Source organism: Trachurus trachurus (assembly GCF_905171665.1).
Source record: "Trachurus trachurus genome assembly, chromosome: 7".
In the NCBI taxonomy this organism is placed as follows: Eukaryota; Metazoa; Chordata; class Actinopteri; order Carangiformes; family Carangidae; genus Trachurus; species Trachurus trachurus.
In genome coordinates, this window is record NC_139901.1 from 28,374,936 (window position 1) to 28,402,428 (window position 27,493).

Genomic DNA, 27,493 nt, shown 5'->3' on the forward strand with positions numbered 1-27,493 from the left:
GGGGGCTCGTAGGCTATAGACGATCCATTACCTGCAAATGTCGCAACATCTCACGTCACTGCCTCCAAATCAATACGCTTTACACCCAGAAAAACAATTAATGAGGCAGATTATTCATTCAAAGGTTGTGGCTTTAACTGGATTCACAGGTTGTTGAGTTGAGCGTCTCTTTTTTATTTCGTCTGTTTGGTGGGAAGATGCAGTGATGGAGGATAATAACCATAATGTGGTTTTGTAAATGTGTAGCCTACTGTGCTGCAGGTGCAACTAAGTATAAAAGCAATATCACAATTTTCATGGTCACAGAAACATAATGCTTTTAGTCCTGGCTCGGCTAATCCCTGGCATTAAGGAAGAAAGTAAAAAAAAAAAAGTGTAATTGGTTTCTTCTAAAGCGCCATTGTTTTGTTTTTTAATTTTCATCCTCAGCACTGATAATGTGGCAATATGACACAGTGAATTCAAATATTAGAAAGCATATGAATTTGCTGATGCAGCATATTTCAGACAGGGGGGAGTCTGAGCTATAGGGGGGAAAGTGATGTATTCTGTATCATATATCACTCTAACTCTATACAACATGTCACCCACAGCTCCACCACCACCACGTGTGTTTTATGGATGCTGCTTGTTTCCCGAGGCAGCAGCAGCAGTAGCAGGAGGGAGAGAGGGAGGACTCTGAGGGAAGGCTCTCTCTCTCTCTCTCTTTCTCTAGTACGGGACGCTTTTTTTGTAAAGTAGCTACATTTTCTTGTGCGTGATGGAGAGAGCGTGAAAAGGAAAGAGGGCAGTGAAGGCAGCAGCAGCAGCAGCAGGAGCAGTAGAGGCTAAAGAAGTGGCAGCAGCTCTTTCACTCCACTGTGGCTTGTGCTGCATTGTCTGGCAATGGGCTCGAGGGCAAAGGGAGAGAGAAAAAGAAAACTGCCCAGTTAGTCCCATATGGTGTTGTACACACCACCACCACCTACTGCTTTTCACAGATAAGACGCTCAAAAGGGAGAATCAGTGCTGCAGTGTGTTCAAGGCACATAAATTCCTCTGGATGTGATGAAAGATGGGCCCGAGATATGAATCAATATGAAGCTCTAGTATCTCATTACTACCAGCTGCTTGGTTACCATCTCCTCTCCACCCATGCTCAAGTTACAGCAGCCCGTTGCTCTAATGACGGCTTTCATTTTAAACGAGGCAGTGAGAGATATTGACAAGGTAATATATACGTGGGTTACTTACTAATACACAGCCTTCCTTTCCCCTTGTGAGCAATTACGGTCAAATCATTAAAATCAGGAGCATATAGGCTATATATTGAGCGCTGCGTGTGTCTGCCAATAGATCTCCACCGTTTTTATGATGGTGGTTATTTCATTGATGCCTTTGCCAATGTCATGTATGTAATAAACATCAGTGCATGATGTTAAGGGAGGGAGGAGGGAGGAGGGGGGGAGATAGAGAGATGCAAATTCAGAACCAGGATCCCCAAAGCAGCATGCAGTCAGTGGTTCCCCTCATTCTGCCGCATGTGATTTATTGTGGGATTCTCCGCACCTCAAAGACACAGAAGATGGAGTTAAGGAGGTCTCCTGAGCCTAATTTATGAATTCTTAGCACCGCCTTCGACAAAGCAAAACAGTACAGTAGCTGCGTGTGTGCAGATTGAGTAAATTGTGTTTTGGTGTGGCTTTGCTTTTCTTTACTGTGCAAACTCAAATCGATACAGTGGGACTTGTTTTTGTTTGATTTTTTTTTTGTGTGTGTGTGCTTGTGCTGCTGCAGCCTGTTAGTTTATATAGTGTGTGTGCAGATTGAGAGTGAGGGTTTTTGAAGCTGACGCGGTAGAGAGAGAGAGAGGTCAGAGTCGGACTTGACTGTGCACATGCAGGTGTCTCACCTAAAGGGAACTCAATAGAGGGTGTTTATCTAAAAGTCTCCTTAACAGCTGTATTTTCACTATTATTAATCATTTCCCTCTCTGGACTTACGACTTATCGATTTCCTTTTTTTTTTCTTTTTTTTTGGTTGTAGTGTAGTGTGAAACTTCCCAGAGCTCTGCTGGAAAATGTAAATGCTCTCCTTTCTTTCTCTCATGCAGTTCTGCTTGGTTTGGCAAAAAGAAAGAAATCCTCTCAAGGGGATTCCTTCAAGAGGGTTATCCATAAACACACCCAGACCCTTGATTTGCATTCATTGCATTGAAGCATTTAGTGTTTGACTGACACCTCCTCCTATAGGCTACTCCTCCATGCAGCTCCTGTGGGACCATGGGGGGCAGGCGGGATGGAGAACGTGCTCAGTTTTCCGCTGGGTCAGCAGAAAAAACCTGGTTTGAGATGAAGATACAGAGATTTGCTTGTCCACCAGTGTGAGATACAGCACTGGTCCATCACACCTGTGTGCTGCTGCTGCTGCTGCATTCAAGTCCCCCTGGTGCATTGAGAACCAAACCAGCGGTGTTTGTTTATACCCCAGGGGAGTTTGCTCGCTTGCTTGCTGCTGCCTCAATGCATCTGTACCTCATTTGCAAGTGTGACAAAACTCCTCGATTCGCACAAATGTGGTGATTCTTGCGGTCCGACTTGACGACGGACGGTGCAACCTTAATTGGAAGTGCGGTCTTAATGTCTGGGCTCAGGGGGGAATGAGCTGTTTCCATTACGAGGATGTTCAGCAGCCCTCGTGTTGCACGCTGTAATTAGAGGGTGGACTTGGAAATGAAATAGTGTGCGGAGGAAATCAGTCAAGCACAGGAATTTAATTTGAAATGTGTCTTTCAACTTATATGAGATCCTGGGAAGCACTGTTTAATTCCTTATAATCTGCTTTATGATAATGTAACCAAGGATGCACGGAGCCATAGCAATTCATGGATAGTAGTAGTAGTTCTTTATATATTTATATACATCTATACACGGCCGTATACCCAAGGTGGGTGTAGCTATATATGTGATGAAATCCAATTCGAAATTCTCTGTATTTCGAAAAAAAATTGTACCTGTTCAGTCAAACAGAAAGTGCTGAGGGTGCAGTGTGATGCAGTATTGACTGGATTCTATCAAAGATTCATAGACTACTGTAGGTTTCTTTATCTGATGGAAGGATTACACTGGTTGGCGGAGAGATTGGGTGCTGAGAGGGAGATAAAACTGAGCGTTAGAAAGGCCATAGAGTTGGACATCAATCACCCGGCTCAGCTCTGCTCTGCTCTGGAGACTTCTAACATCACTTTAAAAGTTGTCCCCTGCAGGTGCAAGTGGTAGTGGTTATAATTTGAACATGTTATGATGATACTGCAGCCAAGACGATCTATTAAAGATGAGACCTTGGCAGGAGTTCCTGTGCTGGCAACCGGTGGTGGAGGTGGAGGTATAAAGCAGACCTTGTATGTCTAACATTCATTCATCTTCCCCATAAGAGGTGAGAACTTCTCTAGTGATTAAAATGTGAATCAAGGATTTAAGTAGAAGAATAAAGAAAACAACATGGAGCTGCTGTGGAGTGAGTGGAGAGATCCCAGTAGTTCTGGTTTCGGCCGAGCTGACCTTTAATCCTCCGTTTTCACTTTTCTGAAATGGGTTTTTTAAGATGTTTTGACTCCGGTTATGTAAGTCTTTAATAAAGCAAGCGCCGGCGGCCGTAGGCTTTAAGACAAGTCAGTCAGGTATAGGCCTAGTAGTCTCCTCTGTGTGTGTGTGTGTGTTTGTGTAGCCTACTGCTGTTTGGACATATGTGTGTGTGTGTTTTTAGAGAGGAAGTGCTCAGTGGGAGACGGTTTGTTCAGGCGAGTGTGTCCGACAGCACAGATTCGGGGACAGCTGGTGTCACCCGGGGAGAGTACAGGAGCAGCAATCTGTTGTCCAGTGAACCACAGAGATGTCCTCCCTCCCTCCACCGGCTGCCCCTCTCCACTAACACACCACCTCCCACTCCCACATCCACATCCGCGGCCTGGCCTGGCCTGGAGGAAGGTGATTAGGTCCAACAAGGCTGCGAGATCGAGGGCGTTGAAGCCAAAGGGACGGGCAGCGATAATGAAGGCTGAGTTTTACGGCCTCTCTATGATTGAACTCTCACACTCCAGCGGGCATGTGGCAGCGGCGGTGGCAGCCCACTCATAATAAGGGGGAGCAGCCAGGAGTGCATCATGGGAACAGGCAGCACGCAGTCGTGTTTAATTGTGACGGATACGAACGGTGGCGTCGTTCATCATCAGCCCCGACAAGGACCTGAGCTGAATTTACGCTGTTGAGCTGTTGAAGAGGAACCATGCTGCAGGATTTTTAACCTGAACTATGCTACATTTTTACCGTAATTAAACAGCTTTGGAGTAATTGTGATGGTTAAATAAATGTGTATAATGTGTAGGAATTACCCCCATATAGCGGTGCGGTTGCATATCCGAACGTATTCTTGATGTTGCATTCACTCACTTGCATTCACATGAAATGTGACGTTAGACGTCAGACAGACAACAGACGCTGCATGTAACAGGATTAACAAGCGTCTGTGTAAACAAGTGGTCCGCCAGCACGAGGCAAAACAATATGTTGTCATGGTGATGTCGTATTGTTTACCTGACCCACGTTTTACCGTCTTTCTCTCGTGGAGTAAAATGACATCTGGTTGGTTTGCCGACGGCCGTCTGCCTGACTGCACCTGAATGCAACACCAGTGTCTCCGTCCTTCCTCACACTACACAGTGGTGACAGTTTTAACAGGCCGAGCCGACAGCTCCGCTGAGTTTCCGTGGTTACCTACGGTCACGCTGCCACTGAACGTAAAAAATGGCGATGCAGCATGGCCGCCTCGGTTCGGTGCGTCGCCCACTTATGTATTTGTAACGACTTGTAACAACTCATTCTAAGGTGCGAGAAAGCTTTCATTTGTATGTGGGTGTGATTCAACTTCAGTGAAATACGTATTTATGAAAGACATTTTAAATAAAATAATAAAAAGCCAAATAAATTACATACTGGGGGTTACTTTGCAAGATCAGAGCCTCCGACCCGGTGTCCCAGCTCTGCACCACACAAACGCCCCTTTGCAACCCATAGGCCTAATCTCATGTTTATGACAGATAAGACTACACAAATATACAAACTGTAACATCATAATGATAAATAACATTATATACAGTTCTATTGTTTGCTTTCTCGCTGGCGTTGTTGAAAACAAATGCGCATGGCCTGCAGAGGGACGGAGGGACTTGCATAGTTCCCCTTTAACACCGAATTTGGTGTTTTTCTTCCTGTGCACCTGCAACCTGCACACTCTGAAACTTACCACACTTTATCATTAGGACAATTTAAATCCATAACTGCATTTTATTTTACCTTCAACTGCTCCTGTTTTTAACTAGACTTCTCTGTTTTCAATTTATCTTTGTCACTTTTACTTTTTGGTATTATGGATATGCTTATGTAGGCTATGTTTAAAATGTTTTGTGTTTTGTCATATTGTGAATGAGGTTGCTCCTCAATATATGTAGGGAGTTCAAATAAAGGCTATAATAATTCATAATAAAAAGCTGAAACATGAAGCTGCAGCTTCAACTAACAGTCCCCTCTTCTCCCTTTTTTTTTTTTTTTAATATAACACCTTGTTAACGACTTCATCCAGAGCTGCTGGATGAATAAATCCTGATCCACCCCCCCCAAAAAATAAAAAAAAGCCAAACTGTAGTTTCAGGCACCACACATGTCGTGACAACTTGGCCCCCCATCACTCATGCGGCGTGTGAAATGAGACGACGGCAGAGAAAAATTATGGTGTGGGCCAAGATTGCCTCCGCCTCAATTAAAGTCTCATCTCTCATATGCAACAATTTTATGCAGTTCTCATATGGAAAATTGGTTGTAATTCAGCAAAAGTCGCAGTGATTCTGAGGCGGGAAAAAAAAAACTGGTCTGGATCCTCTCTCCCGTGGGGGGCTCAGTGATATGCCTGTCAGGGAGGAATGTCTGTGAGACTGTGGAAATGAAGCAGCACTAATGTCCTCCTCCTCGGCTGTGCACACATTCATCACTGTGTTTGTGTGTGTGTGTGTGTGTGTGTGTGTTTGTGTGTGTGTTTGTGTGTGTGTTTCCTTCAATACCAGGACCTGGGGAGTACAGACGGCCCCCCGCGGAACTGGAAGGGCATAGGGATTGCCATGGTGGTGATCCTGGCTGTTATGTCCCTGGTCATCCTCTCCGTCATCCTCCTCACGCCTGGTGAGTGGAAATAGAGAGAAACAGAGAGAGAGGGAGGGAGGAAAAAATAAAGAAGGTGAAGAGCTGGAGGGAAGTAAAAGCATCAAAGCGAAGAATGATTGTGAAGTGGAGAGTTGAGGGGATAATTTGACTTTCTGTGAAGTCTCTTTATTTACTTTACAGAGCGGAGATTTAGAAAGAAAAGATCCATTATAGCAACTGCTGCAGCTGGTTGGTGTAGCTGTAGCTTAGCTTAGCTTAGCTTAGCACAAATGGCTGTAAACGGATAGACCAGAGCTGCATTTTTATGCAAATGAGAATGACTGATGCATCCTGGGTAATTTAGGGGCAGCACCCGACATTTTTAAATTGCACTCAGTGGCTTTTTGTGTTTTGATGGAGCGTAGACTAACTAACAATCAATTCGAATGTTTTATTTTTTGTTTCTTTTGTAGCACTATGTCTCATAATTATTTTGACACCCTCTTTGAAACCCACCGTTCACGCTATCTTGAAAAATTACAATTAATGAATCTAGCGGTATGCTCATTTAGCCTCCCACAATGATCAATGACCCCACACAGTGGCCAGAAATGTCTTACCCGGACATCTACACGTATTTGGTCGAATCACCGGGTAGGTTTTGGCTAAGTGTTGTCTGTAAATAGCCTGTTAATAGACAACTTTTTGTTAGTTAGTTTGTCAAGCCAGTTAGGCTGAACCCTAAATTACCCAGGATGCATCAGTCATTCTCATTTGCATAAAAATGCCGCTCTGGTCTATAGGAACAGTTAGCTCAGCTCCAACCTGCCTCTGAGTCTTTATACACTTTATAACACTTAATTTATTGTTTGTTTATTTGTACATTAACTGCAGTTTAAAAGTTTCCTCGTTTTATGGAGCGTTAAACTCTCAGCCACTTATTTCCTGCCTCCGAGCAGTTGCCAGGCAACCACGAAATAGTCTCTAAGAGATTATAATAGCTAACACCTCCCAAAAATACAGCAAATAGATGTTTTTATACTTTCTTTCTTCTTTTTTTAAAGTAGACAAACAAGATGTAATGAGTTCATTAGTGAGATTTAGATGTGCTGGCAGGTTTAGTTTGTTGTCAGTGTGGACGTTTCCCCCTGCGTCCAGGATTAAAGCTAAATATCTAACCAAACCGTGCATCAGGAAGAAAGAGTGCTGCACAAAATGTCTGAGTTTTATTTTGCTTAAACAGGCCTAAAATGGGGGAAGGATCTTTTCTTTTTCTTTCTTTCTTTTTTTTTTTTTAACAAATGTTGCAAATGCTACAAACACATTAACAATGACATTGGGAATGCAAATCCAAGAGTGGAGCAGAAATATAGGCCAAGCTATAAATGTACTCAGGCTCTTCTTGTGTGTAAACAGGAAAGACTCTGTGATGAACTCAACTAAATCTCTCTCTGCCCTCAAAAGACGAGTCTCACTTGTTACTCCGCTCCCATCTCACCATGGAGGACCTGGAGAGCGACGACTTCAAAGTTCACGACCCCAGCGTGGCGTGGCTGAACGGTGAGGATTCACACACTGTAAATAAACACATCAATGTTTCATGTCATGAGGGATGAAAGTAGTAGAGATGCAGAGACCAGACTGTAAACGTGGTAAAGGATAATTACCATTTTTTACATTCTGGACCTTATTTCTAGCATAAAATACGATCATTTTCACCCAGATAACTTTGGTGTCATTACAAGTCGTTCCGATTAAATTAGATCCAGCTGAGAGCCGCGTATCCGTATAATGTGAGTCTACAGGGCAGCGCAATGCAGCCTCTAAATAACACATTATCCGCCGCGAAACTCATTTCACCAATATTTTGTTATGATACGCTAGTGCTGAGTCCGGGGTTAGCTGTTATCAACATCCGGGGTCTGTAGGTTGACCTACTGACCTCTGACCTGGATGATGTCATCTCCAACCACGGCGCGGCTTGTTGCTACCGCTAATGCTATGGTCCATCTCTGCGTGTTTCTGACTTGTCAGAACAAAATGTGCAGCTGGATGAAGTTCAGCTTCCACAGGCTTCCTCTCCACAACCTGGACTTACTAAAACTCTGGCTCGTTGCGCTAAAAACAAACGAAACGATATCATCCAGGTCAGAGGTCAGTAGGTCAACCTACAGACCCTACAGACTGTTCTCATGTTGATAACAGCTAACCCCGGACTCAGAGGGGAATAGCACTAGCCTATCATAACAAAATATTGGTGAAATGAACGAGTTTCGCAGCAGATAATGTGTTATTTAGAGGCTGCATTGCGCTGCCCCATGTACTCGCATTATACGGATATACGCAACTCTCAGCTGGAGCTAATTTCGTCGGAACGACTTGTAATGACACCAAAGATATCTGGGTGAGTAGATTGTATTTTATGCTAGAAATAAAGTCCAGATTGTAAAAAATGGTAATTATCCTTTCATTTAGTTATTTTAAAACAATTTTGTTCTCGGGCTCCCCCTACAGTTGCAAGGTGTAATTCCCTTTTAAAGCGCTGTTGCAATTGCAAATTGAGTCCTATCAGTATCTGTTTAAATTTACGTCTGTAATTACTATTGTATGGGGAACTCTATTGTTTTTCTATGTAAAATAAAACAGACAAAAAAAAGTTACTTTTCCTGGTAATTAGTCAGTTTTTTAATGTAGTAATTCAGTTACTAACTCAGTTACTTTTGGAGGAAAAGTAACTAGTCTAACCTAGTTTTTTTAGAGTAACTTGCCCAACACTGCATTTAAGGTAAAATAGTTACATTGTGTTGCAATAACATGGGAGTCTATGGGGATTGACTCACTGTTGGAGTCGACCTCTGTTTAAAAAAAGTTCACTTTTCGTGTTGGCTTCATTTTTCACCTTCAGGGGTCGATACTTGGTTCTGACCTTTAAACGACTCCTTTAATGACCTCACCTGAGACTGAGCCACTGTGTTGTGCAGGACACACACACACACAGTAGTAAATATCCCCGCTCCTCTGCCTCAGTGGATCCAAGTCGTCATCACTTTAACAATAACACATGAGTCGACCTTGTTTTCCTCTGAACCCGCCAGAAAACGAAGTGGCTCTCCGCACCAGAGAGGGACACGTCCTGTCGTTTAGCCTCAACAACAACATCACCACGTCTCTGCTGGACAACAGCTCCCTGGTGAGTAACCAACATACACAACACAACACAACACAACACAGCACATAGAAGAGGACGGGGGTTTCAGTATTGATTAGACTCACATACCCACACACACTGCAAAATCTCAAATATCTTACCAAGAATATTTGTCTTATTTCTAGTCAAAATGTCATTTCTAGTCAAAACAAATCTCATTATACTTAAAATAAGACTAATCACATAAAAAGTAGTTTGTTTTTAGACATTTTTTCTTCTTTCAAGCATATTTTCACGTGAAAAAAGTAGAAAAATCTGATAGTGGAGCAAGTTTTTCTTCCTTATTACAAGAGCACAAAAAACTTGCCTTCACTGGCAGATTTTTCTACTTATTTCAAGTGAAAATTAGTTTGAAACAAGTGAAAATGATCTAAAACAAGTTGTTTTTTAGGTGATGAGTCTTATTTTAAGTGGAAAGAGATTAGTTTTGACTAGAACTAAGACATTTTGACAAGAAATAAGACAAATATTCTCGGAAAGATTTTGAGTTTTTGCAGTGCAGATACCTGGACGAGCAGATCGGCCAACATTAAGGGAGATGGTTGCAGATGGAGAGAGAGAGAAAGAGAAAGAGAAAGAGGAAGAGAGAAGCTGTAGAGTCCCACTGTTCCACATCCCACAGCTGAGACAAAAAAAGAATTGGCAGAGTGACAGTATCGGCTCATTTTCCCCCAATCTGGCTGCTCTGTGAGCCCTCAACGTGTTCCTTCAAAGAGAATTTCCCAAGCAAGGGCATCATTTTGAACGCCGCCTCTGCGCGACACTGACTGACTTATGTGGGTCATCGCTGGGGAGCTTAAAGCAGGGATGTGTTGTCAGGTTGCAGAGAAGAGTCTCCGCGGTGTTGTGATCTGATTTGTCGTCCCCGCTGCTGTTGATTATTCCAGAGAAAAGATATTTTCTCACATGAATACCAAGAGGAACATCTTTTTTTTTTTTTTTTTGAAGGAGAATTGCTTTTTTTTTTTTTAAACCTTGGTATCTGAATAAATATTTAAATGAGCCAACCAAATGAGCCAAGAAAAATGGTCAGAGAATAAGAACAAACCAAAGCAATGAAAACAGAGAAAAAAAAGCCTTTGAGAATATAAATAGGTTTTTAAAATGAGATTCGCTCTGAACAAAGCTCGGTTCACCAGAGGAAGTTAAAAACATGTAACCAGGCGTCTCAAAGCCTGAACTAGAAACTCAAAAGGTTTCTGCTTTGTTTTCCACTGAGATTTACAAACTGCATTCAGTGTTTTGATTATTCATCACTGAGAAGACATCAGCCTCAGACAGCAGAATAAACACCATCACATCTGGCACCAGATGTTAATGTCATAGCAGAAGTGTATTGACGACTCTTAAATTAGACATTAATTCTTGTTCAATTTGCAAACTGACAGCGTGGTGTTTCACAGACGTTGGGTTTTGATCTATGTGATGTGTGAGACGAAGGATCCACTCATCCATCTTCAACTGCTTATCAGCGATCGGGTCGCGGGGGCAGCAGATATCAGACATCAGCCGGCTCTGACTGCGGGGATGCTGAGGTGTTACCAGACCAGGATGGAGATATAGACCCTTTTCCATTTTAACCACTTCAATTTTGGCCCGAACACTTCTTGTGTCCTGAATCCTTAAAGGGATAGTTCACCCAAAATTTAAATTTCACCCATTATCTCCTCCCCCTCATGTGGACTAAGGGCTGGGAGAAGTTTCAGAGTCCTCCGTGGCTTCTCTGAGTTACAGGGGGTCTCGGCTGGCAGTGCATGTCCATATAACGGTTGCAAATGGATACCAACTGTCTTCGTAACAAAAAGACACACCAAAAAACATCCAGATACCTCCATGCTGCTCGTATGTAATGTCCATCTTGTATTGAAGCCCCGAAATGCAAAATTGTCCCCAAAAAAATTAAGTAAGTCTATATTTCAAGCTTGTTTTGTAGCGGAAGCTTCTCAAAGCTCCTCTTCCCGGTTCGTCCAAATTTGACGAACCGGGAAGAGGAGCTTCAAGCTTGAAATTAAATATAGACTTATTTCATTTTTTCGGGACAATTTTGCATTTCGGGGCTTCAATACAAGACAGACGTTACATACGAGCAGCATGGAGGTATTTGGATGTTTTTTGGTGTGTCTTTTTGTTACGAAGACAGTTGGTATCCATTTGCAACCGTTATATGGACATGCACTGCTACGCCGAGACCCCCTGTAACTCAGAGAAGCCATGGAGGACTCTGAAACTTCTCCCAGCCCGTAGTCGACATGAGGGTGAATAGATAATGAGTGAAATTTCAATTTTGGGTGAACTATCCCTTTAAAATTGCCTTAAAACCACCCCTTAAATTGGAGGGAGGTCAGGTGCGAACTTTGAACGTGGTGCAAGATGAAAAGCAGCAAAGGCGTCTTTTGTTTTCTGCATTTTTTTCTTCATTGGTTCATCAAACGGAGAAAGATCATCAAAGCCCACACAACCGCTAACACAACCGCTAACACAACCGCTGGAACTGGAAAAAAATGGAAAAAAATGTAGATTTCTTGTAGATGTTATTATCTATGTTGTAAATATGCTTTGTAGATTGAAGCCATGGAAAGCCATGCCTATCAAAGCTTTTGACACCCAAACTAACTAACTAATGAACTAACGCCTAGGCGGCTACGTTCATTAGCCTAGCCTCTCCTTCATGTTAACTCGTCTGCAGACTTAAAGCTTCATTTTGTCCGTTCGTACATCATACATTTAAACACTTCCCACTTCATTGGCAAGGGGTATCGCTCTTTGGAGGCCACTCGAAACCAAGCGCTAGTGTTAAGGGAGGAATAATTGGACTGGGCCTTAATCTGTCCAACTACGTCTGCCTCCATGGCCTCTGTGGCCTCCCTCACCAGATGTCTGAACCACCTCAGCTGGCTGCTTTCCACGAAAAGGAGCAGTGGGTCGACTCAGAGTCTTCTCACCTTATCTCTAAGGGAAGGGAAACCTCCTGAGAAAACCCCATTTTGGCCGCTTGTATCCGTGACCTCGTTCTTTCGGTCATGACCCTTCGCTCATGAACCATATATGAGGGAAGGAACAGAGACCGACCAGTAGATCAAGAGCTTTGCCTTTTGGCTCAGCTCTGTTCTCGTCACAATGGTGCAGTACAGCGACTGAAATACGTTTAAACCGATAGTTCAACATTTTGGCAAATTCTCCTCTCACCATAATCCCTATAGTCATAGCAGTGGGTTCATTACCTTTAATTGTCGGTGCAAGCTATTTTTTAGAACGGCGGAGCAGAGCCGCGAGCTGCCCAGAGCTACACTACAGAGGCTAATGGGATTTCTTGGTTTCCCTAATCAATCAAATACACAATCCAACAACTCCAAAACGCTCTGGTGGACAAGTTGTGACCTGCACATTCACCACGCTATGAAATAATCATGTAACATTAAGAGACAGAGTTGTTTTAGAGGTAAATGCAGCCGGAACTATATATTCCAGACACGGCTGCTGCTGGGCGGAGGGATTTCAAAAGTGCAAGTAGTTCAGAGTATTTGCTTCATGTGCCGTACTGTTACATAATTATACATGATTATTTCATAGCATGGCGAATGTGAAGGTCATAACTTTTTCACCAGAGCGTTTTGGAGTTGTTGGATTGTGTTGTATTTGATGAGTTTTGTGGGAAAGGCCCCATTCGTGAGCAGTTTGTGTCTAAAAACAGCTTGCACCGATAATTAAAGGTAATGAACCTACTGCTATGGGGATTATGGCAATAGGCGAATTTGCCAAAATGTTGAACTATCCCTTTAAGAGGCCTTTATTGTCACTGCATTAAAATACAATGAAACTGCAACTGCCCAACATCACAGTGGTATTCTGACATACATACTTACAATCATCACACATCGTAAAAGCAGGAAACAGAAAAACACTCTTCAACATAAAAACAAGGAACGAGGTGGTGGTTAAAAGACGATAAGGAAACCAACACCAACATTGCAGGTTAAATGGGGTAAAGTGCTTGTAAGTGGTGATATATGTATAATATGGATGGATATGTATGGAGTTGCGAAATTACTGTGTGTATTTATTGAGAGTCTGGATGTGCTTTTGGGAAAAAACTGTGCGAGAGAGTTTTTGATTCTCTGGCCAATCTCACAGATGTAGGATCTTAGTTTGTTTACAACACGATTTAAAACTCTAAAATGCATCGGTCAGTTTGCTGCATACATCAAACCACAGACAGACGGAAAAGTTACCATATTATTGCTTCATATGTTGAGTGCGACAGGTTCGTAGTAAAAGCCTGATCACTGTGTGAACTCTGATGACGAAACAGTATTGTGCAGAGTGGAAATTGCCGAAGCCGAATCGTCTAATAAGAAGGATTTTTAACTTGATAAGTTACTGCTCATAAAAAGAAGTGCTGGTGTAATATAGAAACTCTGTGGGGGCTCGTTGATTGCACAGCAGAAGTTTGAACAAAGGCTGATTTGTTTTAGCTTTTGAAAAGACTTTTAAAAAAAGACGTTTTTTTTTTTTTTTTTTTAAACCTTTTTGAAATACACAGTCTCACCTCTGCTGCTCCAGGTGTGTGTTGGTCTGTACAGGTCTCAGGCTTCACACCACCTCGGCAAATTATATATCGCTTGAAATCTCTAAGTCCCGATTCTCTCTGTGCAAAAAGCCGTTTAGGATCCTCATAACACTACAACAGCTGTTGGCACAGAATTAGACCAGACCCGGCTCTGGCTCTGAAGTGTTTTCCACATTAAAGTTAACTACTACAGCCTATCTATCCTTCTCTCCACCCCCCCTGCAGCGCTGCATCTAATATCTAATATCCCACCACGTTTTCTCCACAGGAAACCAAATGGAAGATTTTGATTCAGTGTTTTTTCTTCTTCCTCTTCCTCCTCCTCTTTTTCTTCTTGTACAGGATCTGACCACGACTAAATTCCAGGTGTCAGCCGACAAGAGGTTCGTCCTCTTGGCGTACAACATCCAGCCGGTGAGTTTCCTTTGAATGCCAAGGTGACTCAGATTTTATTTTTTTACATTTTACTTTTTTTTTTCCCCCCACCACCTTCAGGGAATATAATATCCAGGCAGGGCCATAAACTGATGCACTGACTTATCAAAGACAACCTGTGTGACTGTGCACAAACCTACTACACGTCTACACATGCATCCTAATCAGAGCCCCAAAGAGAGAAGCAACAGAGAGAAGGAGTGAAACATGAAGGAGAATATCTGTATGTGTGTGTGTCTGAGTGTGTGTGTTGATTTCTGCTACTGCAGCAGTCTGTAGCTCCGTAACACCGCCCGCCAAATGACTGGGATAACATATGGGGAGCTGAATATTTAAACTGGCTGGTGTCGGTTTTGGTGGTGGTGGAAGCTCGGAGTGAGTGATCAGTGTGAAGTGGGTTGCAAGAAGGGGAAAGGAGGAGAAGGAGGAGAAGGAGGAGGAGGGAGAATCAATGAGATGAAGAGGTAAAGTTGGGAGCCGCGATAATGAAATCGCCCCGCTAGTTCGGTGAGGAATTTTAATGAGAAGCTGACAAGAATCACAATCGCATGCAGGTGCTTCCAGATAAGAGCTGCAGCACAGACAACACAGATCTGTGCAGAGTTCAGCCTCCTCTATCCTCTTCTCTCTCCACTCTCTCTGTAAATAAATACCCGCCGTCCCACTAATAAATTGTTGACTCTTTCCTCAAAGGGGCAAACTATAAGGCAAAGTTGTGTAATGTGCGAGTAATCGGAAAACAGAATTAGGGGAGGGAGGGAGGGAGGGAATTAAAAATATGAAAGCAGATCTTTTGCTGCTCCATCGCACTCCCATTCGTTCAGTCTCCTCCGTCGCCTTGGGCTTTTCTTTACATAGATCTTCTCTTCTGCTCTAATCTGCGTATCTGTATCTGTGTATGTGTGTGTGTGTGTGTGTGTTTGTGTCTGAGTGTGTGCCTGTTGCTGTGTTACAGCATTCGTCACAAACACAGTGCGTCCCTAACTGAATTATTAAGCGGTTAACATGCATCCAATCAGAGCTCAGAGAGCGAGCGGCCTCAGATCTTTGCCCAGTTTTTTGCGTTGATTTATGCCGTGTCATTAGCATACTTCCTTTGATATCAGCGGGAATTGTCTGCTCTCATCTGTATGCTCGCTGTGTGTGTGTGTTTGTGTGTCTTTGAATGTGTGCACACACTTGAGGAAATCACAGGCCACCTGGAATCATTTGCACACTCAGACATCATGTATTTGTGTGTTTAATGTGGAGGCTATTCCTCCATCCTCCCCCTCTCTTTCCTCCTAGGTCCCTCCTCCTCCTCCTCCTCCCTTCCTTCTCTCTTATCTCCTCCTCCTCCTGCCTCGTCTTCCTCACTCTCACTCACTTTTTTCCCTGTCTATCTGCTGACTGAAGCAGTTTGCACCATCGCCGCCGTTCGTATAAGAGGAGGAGGAGGAGGAGGAGGAGGAGGAGGAGGAACGATGTTGCTGCTGCTGAGTGTAGCACAGAGAGAAAGAGAAAGAGAGAGAGAGAACAAAACAGCAAAGAGCCACTTGGTGATGGAGGGCTGAAGAAAAACTGTGGATATGCACCATTTGGCCTTAGATGCTCTGCCCGGTTCACATTAATCAGAGCGGTTATCAAAGAAATGACAAAGATGCTTAAAGAAGAGAGCAGAAGTTAAAAAAGCTCTTCTCTGGATTTTGTATTAGCTCCCGAGGCTTTAGTGCCTGGTGGAGGGAAAATAAATGGATTTTGATAAGAAGGTATACATAGAAGAGAGTCAGGGATTTGGTCACATAGGAACAAGAGGAAGCAGATTTCCTACAGGAGAGCCTGTTAGAAATAAGCCGGCTTGTGATTGTGTGATTGTGTATGTATGTGTGTGTGTGTGAGATTGTGTGTGTGTGTGTGTGTGTGTGTGTGAGGAGGAAGCAGAGACAGAGAAGACTTATGTGTTTCTCAAAGACTGATGACAAGATAGTTGAGAGGCGACGGAGGTTTTCGGGGGAATTGATGAGCAGAGTCAAACGGAGCAGTGTCTGCCAAGAGAGCAGCAGTTTAGGGACAAATAAAAATGCCAGCGGGGTGTGTGTGTGTGTGTGTGTGTGTGTCTGTGTGTGTGTGAGAGGGGGGGTAGGTCGTGTTTGCACTCTGCAGCAAACGCTGATGGGTGTTGGTATCAAAGGCGGCGCATTGTGGGGCTGCTCATGAGGAGGAGAAGAAGCTGTTATCTTCATGTACTGTGATATCTATACGTTAACCCTCCACCCACACACACACACACACACACACACACACACACACACACACACACACACACACACAATATAGCTTCTAAATGTGTTTAATCTGTGTTTTGTGCCCCCACTCCCCCCGCCTCCTCCTGGTTTTGGCAGCATTGGGGTTGAGGAACGGGCGGTGACGTGCGGAGCAATCTGTAGGATTTATGACACTATGCCACCGGCAGCCACATTAGAGTTCACTCTGCCTTCTCCTATGAGACAGATGCTCCGGGTGTTTGTGTTTATCACACGGACACACACACATGCAGGAACGCACAGGGGGAACACATGATGACGTATACCAGGGGGGTCGGTGTCAAACTCATTTTAGTTCAGAGGCCACAAACAGCGAAACTGGACCAGTAAAATTATGGCATGATAACCTGTTAATAAAAAGAACATTGAATTTTCCCCTTTTTATTGCATATAAGTACATTATTAAAGGGATAGTTCAACATTTTGGCAAATTCGCCCATGGCCATTATCCCTATAGTCATAGCAGTAGGTTCATTACCTTTAATTGTCGGTGCAAGCTATTTTTAGAACGGTGGAGCAGAGCGGCAAGCTGCTCAGAGCTACGCTACGGAGGCTAATGGGATTTCTTGGTTTCCCTCATCAAACTCATCAAATACACAATCCAACAACTCCAAAACGCTCTGGTGGACAAGTTGTGACCTGCACATTCACCACGCTATGAGATAATAACACAACGTTACCAGACAGAGTTGTTTTAGAGGTAAATTCATGCAAAACCGTTGCCTTCAGGGACAGTTTTTCATCAAGCAGTCTCTGCATTTACCTTGAAAACAACTCTGTCTGGTAACGTTGTGTTATTATCTCATAGCGTGGTGAATGTGCAGGTCACAACTTGTCCACCAGAGCGTTGTGGAGTTGTTGGATTGTGTATTTGATGAGTTTGATGAGGGAAACCAAGAAATCCCATTAGCCTCCGTAGCGTAGCTCTGAGCAGCTCGCGGCTCTGCTCCGCCGTTCTAAAAATAGCTTGCACCGACAAATAACGGTAACAAACCTACTGCTATGACTATAGGGATTATGGCAATGGGCCAATATGCCAAAATGTTGAACAATCCCTTTAAGATGTTTACAGTTAATGAACTATCCTTTAACAAAACATATTAGGACCAACCTGAGATTTCTTGCTAAAAAATAATGTGCAATTTCTTGTATCTATGTAATTTTCACACTTGGGGCCACTCGCTTGACACCCCTGACGTATATTCACCTCCGCCACCGGCTCCACGTTGGTAAATGATGAAGGTTTCTTTACAAAATCATAAACACCTGACTGAACAGCGGTGCTTTAAAGCAACGCTGCCCCCTTTGTTCCTGAAGAGGAGCTGTCAGCTCTGCATCCTGTCTTTTGTTTCTCCTTCTCTTTTTCCTTCCTCTTCCTGTTCCTGCACTTCTCCTCTGTCGTTATACACGGCCTCTTTTTTCCCCGTGTACGTTTTCATCTCTCTCTTTCTCTCTTCCTCACTTCCTCACGCTGAGACTTTACAGCGCAATCAGATTTCAATCTAACTTAGATCGCCTTAGGATTCATTTCCCCCCTCCTCTCTTATACCCCTGCAGCTTTACCCCCTGTTTCACTCCATCCATGCATTTCCTAACAACAGACTAACAACACGGAGGAGAAATCCAATTTCGCTGCTAAGTGTGCAGTATAGGGGGATGTGACATTTAATTTCTTTAGGCACTGGTTTTCCTGCAGGCTGAGGCTTTCAGAGGCCACTGGGCAAATCGCCTGCCTCCAACCTTTTGTTTGATACAACAGCAACACCAACAACAACAAAAAAAGGTAGAAATCAATATAATACCAAGAGTTTGTCAGGTAATGCTGCGATCTATTACGGTTAACACACACACAGTATACACATGCACACACGTCCATTGATTCTGGGCCTTTTGTCTTCTTCAGCATGTTAATTTAATTATTCATTGAGCGGCTGATGCTGGTGTAAAGGCTGCCAGACTCTGTAGATTTCAGTGGGAAGGATATTCGCTGTAATGGTTGATACAAATGTCTTGTCTTGGTTTCTGTGTTTTTTTTTTTTTTCTTTTTTCACGTCTCTGTCTGATGTCGTCTTTTTTTATTTTAGTCCAAAGCAAACATCCACATGATCCAGATTTCTGCTCTGCGCTGTGTGAGCACAATAGGGATGTAATGTAACTGATGCAAATTGCTAACAGCAGTTTAATGACTCACAGAAATCTATACGAGGCTGTGATTGGCCGAGTATTGATCAACGCAAATAGTACTGGAAATTACATACAGTACATATAATATGGGGCTCATTTTAAGCTCCATATGTGAATTAAAGGTTCCATATTTTATAATTTACCAGTGATTTATTTGTGCATTTGTATATTTGTGGTTTTAAGTGTAGCTCTACATCTCTTTTTCTCAGCTTGTCTCTCTGTTTTCTTAGCAATCAGATAAAAATATTGGTGACTTTAGGCAAAACACTCAGTGAAGCCAAATCCTGCAGGCCTGGATGATAATAAACGTAATTTATATAGTCACTTCCTTATCATAGTTACAAGGTGCTCGTATACAAATAAAAATGATTTAAGATACTTTAAAACAAAAGAGAAAACTGTGATAAACAATTGAACACAACCAATGAAAAATAAAATAAAAGTGAAATCCTGTGGGGCGTCGTATAGCTCACTGGGTTTACTGGTTTGATTCCCCCGGCGGCCCTTTGCTGTGTGCCATTCCCCTCTCTCTGTCGTTCTCTAACTGTCCTGTCATTAAAGGCCTTAAAACCCCCCAAAATACTCTGAAAAATAAAAGTAAAATCCTGTGACCTGTGTTATTTAAAACCACAAATGACAGTATAAAAGCCCAAAAGATTAAAAAAAATAATAATAAAAGTGAGTTTTTAAACTTTAGATAATGTCTGGGCTTGCAGGACTGCTTCGTTGTGACATCACAAAGTTACAGAGCTCCATTGTAAGTCTCAGTTTCTGTGTGTGTTTCCCTTTGGACTCATTGTTTCGATACTTCTACTCCCAGTATTAATTCAGAACGTGGGACCTTTAATTTAAAGATCAGTGATCAATGTGCTTTTCTAATTCAGTAGCTTAATGTTGTGCTGCTGCCCTTTTCTAAAAGCAATAAGCCACTTGATGCAGTAAATTGCAGCGATTTAAGCAGCAGCTTCCCGTTGCTTATTGCTTAATCATGAGGTCGGCCTCAGCGGCGTCCTTCACAACCTGTTTTTTCTTTTCCCTCCACTCACTCACTTTATTTACACATGTGAATGAGCAGCACTGTGTGTGTGAGCACTGAAATACATGTGGTGTGGCATTCCTGTGTGCATGATATCCTCTATATACCTCTTTCAGGTGTTCTCTCAGTCCTTCACAGCCTCCTATGCTATCTACAATGTGGCTAATGGGTAGGTGGAATCGTGAATGCTAATGCATGGGCTGCACTGGGCATGAGCGTTACCGATGCAAGCCGACCTGCGGGATTTACGTAATAACTCGCCCCCCTGTGCCCTCCCTTAAAAAAGTTTAAAAAAAAACCCAAAAACACGTGTCTCATTGAATCAGAGCCTCATATTTCTGTCAGACATGCATTCATTCGTCAGTGTTTCTTCCAGGTTTCGTGTCCCAGCGTGAGGTTTGTACTGTAACTTCAGACGTCACTGCCTGAGATTCATATCTATATTGCATCGTATCAGTATCAGTCGAGGGAAAACAAACTGGTCCCTGGTACTTCTGATGAGTGGGACGGAAGATTTCAGGAAGACGTGCAGCATCGTTCCTTGCCTGAATAATAGCCTATATGCCTTGGAGGGAAATGTTTGCAAAAAAAGAAACACAACTAGATATATGGATATAAAGTTATATTGCACTCTTTGCATGAAGCAACCCCCCCATTCTCTGTTTTGTTCTTCCTTCGCTGCATCTTGCTCCAGTGTCCTCACAGTACGCAGTATATAGTATCTCTCTCAAGGCCGGGGCATGGATGGACCTCAGAGGGCTTTAACCGGGGCGGCCGTCCATAATGGAGGAGCTTATATGTTTGAGTTTTTTTTTTGTGTGTGTTCCCAGAGATCTGCAAGAGCTTAACCCTCCACAGAGGGAGAAGACGCAGACGGTGCTTCAATACGCTTCCTGGGGGCCTCAGGGGAACCAGCTGGTGAGCCTCGCACTTATTCATTCAATCCTGATCAATGTGTTATAATCTGCAGCGCCTACGTCTGTCAACATGATAAGATTTTCTCCACCGTCACCACCACCACCAGGCTGTGTGTATATGAATGACATCTTTTTCATAATGATAACATCAGTGGTACCATGTCTTTGTCGTTATTAAAAAAAAGGTCTGTGCTGATATAATAGGGTTGCTTAACACGCACGCAAGTATAATTCATCTACCTTCTCTGTAATGTAATTGGTTCTCTTGGTGCCATGTCAGTGCTCATCTGCAGCATATCAACTGGCAAGTAAAGATGTATTAGCTCTCAGCTGCCTGCCTGCCTGCCTGTGCGCTGGCCAGTGATTCATTCCCAGTCTTGGACGGCGTCCGACGCTCAGTTCAGGCAGCCAGCGTCGAAGCCTGCAAACCAAACCGTCTGTGATAATGAACTGGCGCTGTCTTGTCTTGTCTTTGCTTTCTCCCTGCCTGCCAGGCCTATGTGTTCGACGGAGATATCTACTACAAGCCGAGCGTGACCGTCAAACCCTTGCGTCTCACAACCACCGAACCGGATCAGAGCGTGGTGAATGGGCTGTCGGACTGGACGTACGAGGGTAGGAACGTCTTCCAGCTTCAAAAAAATTCAAGTTGGCAAGCTGTGATCATAAAAAGCACAAATCGTCCTTGTGTGGTTTTGACATTTTCAAAAAGAAAACTGTCACTGATATGAGTGATATGCAGATCGATACTGAAATATCGATACTTCCGATACCAGGTCTGTGTGCTGAAAAATCGATTCTCAAATGAAAATATCGATACTTTTGATACTTCAGTCATTTTGTGGTAATGCATATCATTAACAGGAACACAGTGGAAAGTAACTAAACTATTGAGATCTTGTCTAAATGACACGCGGTTGGTAGGAACTACTGTACTTTTTCTTCCGCCCGGGTAAGTGCGTAACGTGTAAGCACAGCGGCATGCTGCTCACACAGTCAGTCTGTCAGAGTCAATGGCGGAGCGGAAAGGAGTCAGGTGTGGTGGTATTTTAAATAAATAAATTTAAAAATATATATATAAATAATATGTTTTTTTAAAATAATTTAATTTATGGTTTTATTTTACTTCTGTTCTTTTTTTAGTGTTTGAAACACTATTTTCGGCTATATTCTAAACGAGGCCACTACCTCAGTATAGTAAATATGTTACTCTGAAGTCTTGCATCCTTAGGAAGCTATGACTTGAAATACAGTACTTTTTTATTTTATTACATTTACCAGGCACATTAGGTGCATTTGCACAAAGTATCGGTATCGGAACGGTATCGCCGATACCAGCCTGAATTTTACTCAGTATCGGATCGGAAAGGAAATTTGTGGTATCAAACATCACTAACTGTCACTGTCACTTTTTTTAAAAACAGAGGAGGTGCTCTTGACGTACGACGCCCACTGGTGGTCGATGGACGGCGCCCGGCTGGCCTACCTCAGCATCAACAACTCGGCCACACCTGTGATGGAAATACCTCACTTCTTAGGCGGCCTCTACCCCTCCAACGTGGTCTTCCCTTACCCCAAGGTGAAATCCTGTTAAAACAAGAGTCTTAAAGCACAATACAGGCTTTGTGATGAAGCTGCTGCACGGAGTTGATCTGACCTGAATACTCATATCAGCGTGCACACATGCTCACAGCTGACAATACTGAGGTCTAACGTTGAACAATGTTTAACACCATCTGATGAGTTGTGTTCGCAGAATGACATCAACTCAGAAATCAAACACGGCAGTCAGAAAAATGGACAATTAATATAACAAAACAAAAATATAATTATTTTTATACTGTACTTTTATAATGTAAATGCAATTATATTACGTAATAACTTGCAACAAAAACATGTAACGAGCTGTTAGCCATTGTTAGCAATACTATTTCTACTCTAGATGTTTTTTTTTACACATACAAACAGTGTAGGAAAATGTCCAGGGATAAGATTTAAACTCTACTATGGACATGGCCGACTTTAAAGCAGTACTAAAGAACTTTCAGTTTTGGTTGAGTTTGGCGGTGCCTGTGGACCAAAGCGGTAGTGTTTTGCCTGAAGGAAGACTCCATTTCCCATGAACACTAGCGTGAAGCCCTGTAAATATCCTGCATTCAAATTAACAGAAGACATCAAAACTAAGTTTCTGTTTCCAGTGGATCATTTCAAAGTGAAAACACAAACATAATCCATTGCTAAAGTGCCGTTTTGCCTGTTCCCTCCTTGTTGTGACTCGCAAAAGTGAAAGTGAAAGTAAAGTGAGAGCCGGGTTCCTACCATGCTCCTCAAAGCTGCTTAGTGCCAGAGAAAGAGATACAGACCCCCTCAGACCACGACAGAGGTGTCATTCAACTTGTTGTAAGTCAATGTATCATCACAAAAGTTATGAAAATATTTGATGAAGGTTGAAAAGTTACTTAGTGCTGGTTTAAAATGTACAACTCAGAGCTCAGAAATGTACAACTGTTCAACTGGAACGCACCATCAGGATGTTAGCGTGCTAACATTTGCTAATTTGCACTAAAAACATTTGGTCATATGTTGCATTCAAGACAACTTGCAGCTAAAGTAAAAACAAGCTCCGAGTTGTGAAAGACTTTTTTTTGTAATTGTGTATTTACAACGAAATACTGTTGGAGCCAAGTTGTGAAAAATTAATTGTTGTAGCTACCAAAATTTGTTAATGTTTTTTCACGCATCTTCCTCTGCTTCTAAAATAAGCACAAATTACCAAACTTCTTTCGGGCAATGATGTTTTTTCTCCTCCGAGTTAGGATTTCCCAGTTGGAGTTCTTACATCTCAGTTAGCTACTTCCTAGTTGAATAATAAATTGGACACATCAACATTTTGGGGATCAACAAAGATATTTTATTAAAAAACACAACTGTGAACTTAATGGGAATTAAAATCGAGAGATCACCAAAGTTTTAAGGTACTAACTGTTTACTGCTACATAGCTAACATCTAGCCTACTTTCAGCTCATGAGTTTGCCATTCAACTTTTTATTTTTATACCCTACTATCTGTCAGAGAGCTACACTACAATAACTCGTTTTATTCCTAATTTCTTTCACTGAAGTTAGCATGCTAAGAAGTTAGCTTCAGTTCCTGCAAGAAACCACATGATTCAGCAGCAAAGAAAACTTACAAATAGCTCCTTTAAAGGTGTACAGAAATGGCCGTTTGTCCTGTTTGTCGCGCCGAATTGTCACAAGTTGCCGCACAAGTTTACCCGAGTAAGGAAAACGAATTTGATAGGTCGTTATCGAGCGGGCGGGATATTCAAAGCTTGGGGCGAATCCGAGCTCCGTGTGTGTGTGCGTGTCTCAGACGTTTGATTGACGGATTACGGATCCAATATCAGTGGCTGATGAATCGTGAGCAGGCTGACGTATAATCCGTGCGCCTGCATTATCCAATGCGGAAAAAAAATACACTCTTTCATCCTGGATTTAATCAAAAATAGAATTTTGCACAAAGTTTGGCCTACAACGTCTGATGGATGAGTTATTACACTAATTTTAGAGTGGGCTCAAATTAAATTTTCTTTTCTGTACAGCTTTAAAGATACACCAGCGTCCTTATTGTACTTAACTGTGAATATCTTCACCACATAAATGTTGGATAATTCACTGTATTAGTGACATTTTGACCTGTAAAGTCAGAGGACCACCAGTGTTGGTTTCATTACAATCCATCCAGTAGATGTGAAGGTATTTCCAGACTAAACTGGTGGTGGATTAAAAGATTTGTCTGAGGAAACTGCATGCAGATTTTTAATGAGTTTATCTGATATTTCATTTCCTTGTGCTCCAAGGCGGGCGCCAGCATCCCATCAGTCAGCCTGTTCGTGGTGAACCTTTACGGTCCGGCTCACACTCTGGAGATGATGCCTCCAGACTCCCTCAGAGCCAGGTAGCTACTACACCTCTATGAATGTAAACGCGGAGTTAACCTTTAAGACGTTCAACTCCACCTGTCAGGAATTATTACATGTGTGTAAATTCCTTTTTTCCCCTTTGCTGCATCGTTTTTCCATCTCCATCTCTTTGTATCTTACTTTCCAATCATCATTTTCTGCACTGCGTCCTCCCTCCTCAGAGACAGCTACATCTCCATGGTGACCTGGATCAGCAGCACGCGGCTCGCGGTCCGCTGGCTGAACCGTGCCCAGAACCAATCGGTGCTCTGCGTGTGCGAGGCCACCACAGGCGCCTGTTCAGAGGTGAGCAGTCATCATCGCTCGCCGTTCCACATTAGTAATCCAAAGGCCCCTCGATTGCAACATACAGCTTTAATAGATTTTTTTCTTTTCTTTTTTTTGTGCTTCTTTTTTTTTGCACAGTGTTGGGAGTTAGGATTGATTTGCTTAAGCTCTCAAATCTCTACCGGCTGGATTAATATTTAAGGTCATTTGCTGCATGAGGGGAATTTTCATTGATGTGCTGCTGCAGGATTTTATTGCTTGTTCGCCTCCTGTAAATCCTAGTAGATTTCAGTTCACACATTGCCAATTATTTATTAATGTAATACTTCATAAATAATAAACATAATCAGCCTTGTTTATACAATGCTATTTAAATCAGCTTACATCTTGTTGTAAGTGCATTTTAAATATCGTGACTAATGCGTCTCTCTCTCGTGTATATTTTGCCATTTTAAATCCATAGAAACACAAAATGGCGATGGACATAATGCAAAACCAACGACAGGTGAGTGCTGCTCATGTTTACACCTGTTTCTCGCCAACACTGCAAAAACTCAAATATCTTACCAAGAATATTTGTCTTATTTCTAGTCAAAATGTCATTTCTAGTCAAAACAAATCTCATTATACTTAAAATAAGACTCATCACATTAAAAGTAGCTTGTTTTTAGACACTTTTTACTTCTTTCAAGCATATTCTCACTTGAAATAAGTAGAAAAATCTGATAGTGGAGCAAGTTTTTCTTCCTTATTACAAGCACAAAAAACCCTGCTTTCACTGGCAGATTTTTTTCAACTTATTTCAATTGAAAATTTGTTTGAAACAAGTGAAAATGATCTAAAAACAAGTTCATTTTTAGGTGATGAGTCTTATTTTAAGTGGAAAGAGATGAGTTTTGACTAGAAATGAGACATTTTGACAAGAAATAAGACAAATATTCTCGGAAATATTTTGAGTTTTTGCAGTGAACACCTTTTCCTCTAACTTCTTTTTTTTTTTTTTTTTTCATTTAACAGGATGTGCCGCTGTTCACAGCAGATGGATCTGTGTTTTATACGATCCTGCCGGCCAAGCAGGGAGCTCGCGGAGAGTTTCACCACATCGCTGGCCTCTCAGTCCAGGTCCGTATTTTTTTTTTTGGAGAGGGATTTTATGTTTTACTACTCCTTGTCACCCTTGGATCATTTCTGGCTGAACAGGTTGTTAACGTTTCAGGTGATGGTGAAATAAAACAGTGTGTGATTATAGATCTCAGCCTAAAGCCTCCTCCTGTCCTCCTCTGTCATTAGCGAAGCAATTTGAGTTATTTCATTTTCTCCCTAATTATACAATTACCTAAACAGCATCTTTATCTGAGGAGTCATTTTAGCTGTTTAATATTTTATCGGTCCTTTGCCCCTTTCCCATTTCAGTTCATCTCGATTTAACAATTAATTCATCCCATGTGAAGTAATTAAAATATTTATTGTGCTTCTTTTTTTTTGTTTTTTTCTCATGAAAGAATCAAGTAAATTTGGCATAAAAGAGTTTTTGTCTTATTGTAGTTTTGCTGGATGCTTAAAAGTCGCACACTTCTGGGCTCTATAAGAGGCTCAAAATTAAATCGAAAGTTTCCCAACACTTATAAGAAAATAGAAAAAAGAAAAAATAGCCCGCACAACCTCGTTTTTGCTCCAGAATATTTTACTGACACAACGTTTCGGGCTCTCAGCCCTTCATCAGGTCATCATCATAATGTGTTTCACCCGTGTAACATCTATATGTAGACGCCCCCTGGTGACGTCATGAGACGTGGCGTCATTCACAAAAAAATAATCACACACAACATGGCAACATAGTAGCCTGTGTGAAGACAACTTACCAATGGGGAAACATTTGACATTCATACATCATACATTATATCTGAAACGTCCAAGAATGACATCAGGTTAAACAAACATATATATACATATCTTGTCCCTCACATACATCACAGAAAATGACTGATAGGGAACTCTTCATTCATGCCTCTAGGAGACATCGTGCCCAAAGTGAATATCCAAAAGGATTCTCGTTGCAACAACAGTCTATTCGTATCACCTCCTCGTCTTGGTCGTTTAACATGTTCGATTCCCTGATACGTGAGGGATGCCAAGTTGTGTTTCGCCTGCAGAAAGTGCATCGCTACTGGACTCTTTGGGTCCTGATTTCTTATACTGCATCTGTGCTCTGCAATGCGTGTCTTTAATGCTCGATTCGTTTTCCCCACGTATCCTAAACCACACGGACATTTTAGTAAATATATAACATTGGTGGTGGTACACGTAATAATGTTTTTGATGTCAAAACGCTTCCCTGTAAGGGGATGCGTAAAAGTGTGGCTTTTACTGGTGAAATTACATTGCGCGCAATTGGCACATCTGTAATTCCCACCTGGGACCTG

General features: G+C 42.3%; 1 protein-coding gene across 1 annotated transcript in view; it reads left to right on the plus strand.

Moving 5' to 3' along the window:
• Positions 1-27,493, plus strand: part of LOC310988783 (inactive dipeptidyl peptidase 10) — a gene marked incomplete at its 5' end in the record, with an annotated part of 40,957 nt that overhangs the window by 1,431 nt on the left and 12,033 nt on the right. Inside the window, 12 exons of the mRNA XM_083975523.1 lie at positions 6,095-6,209; positions 7,635-7,730; positions 9,266-9,360; positions 14,288-14,359; positions 20,020-20,072; positions 20,734-20,821; positions 21,315-21,435; positions 22,245-22,399; positions 24,681-24,778; positions 24,965-25,088; positions 25,534-25,575; positions 26,088-26,192. Coding sequence (XP_083831649.1) covers positions 6,095-6,209; positions 7,635-7,730; positions 9,266-9,360; positions 14,288-14,359; positions 20,020-20,072; positions 20,734-20,821; positions 21,315-21,435; positions 22,245-22,399; positions 24,681-24,778; positions 24,965-25,088; positions 25,534-25,575; positions 26,088-26,192 — 1,164 coding nt within the window. The remainder of the gene's footprint in view (positions 1-6,094; positions 6,210-7,634; positions 7,731-9,265; positions 9,361-14,287; positions 14,360-20,019; positions 20,073-20,733; positions 20,822-21,314; positions 21,436-22,244; positions 22,400-24,680; positions 24,779-24,964; positions 25,089-25,533; positions 25,576-26,087; positions 26,193-27,493) is intronic.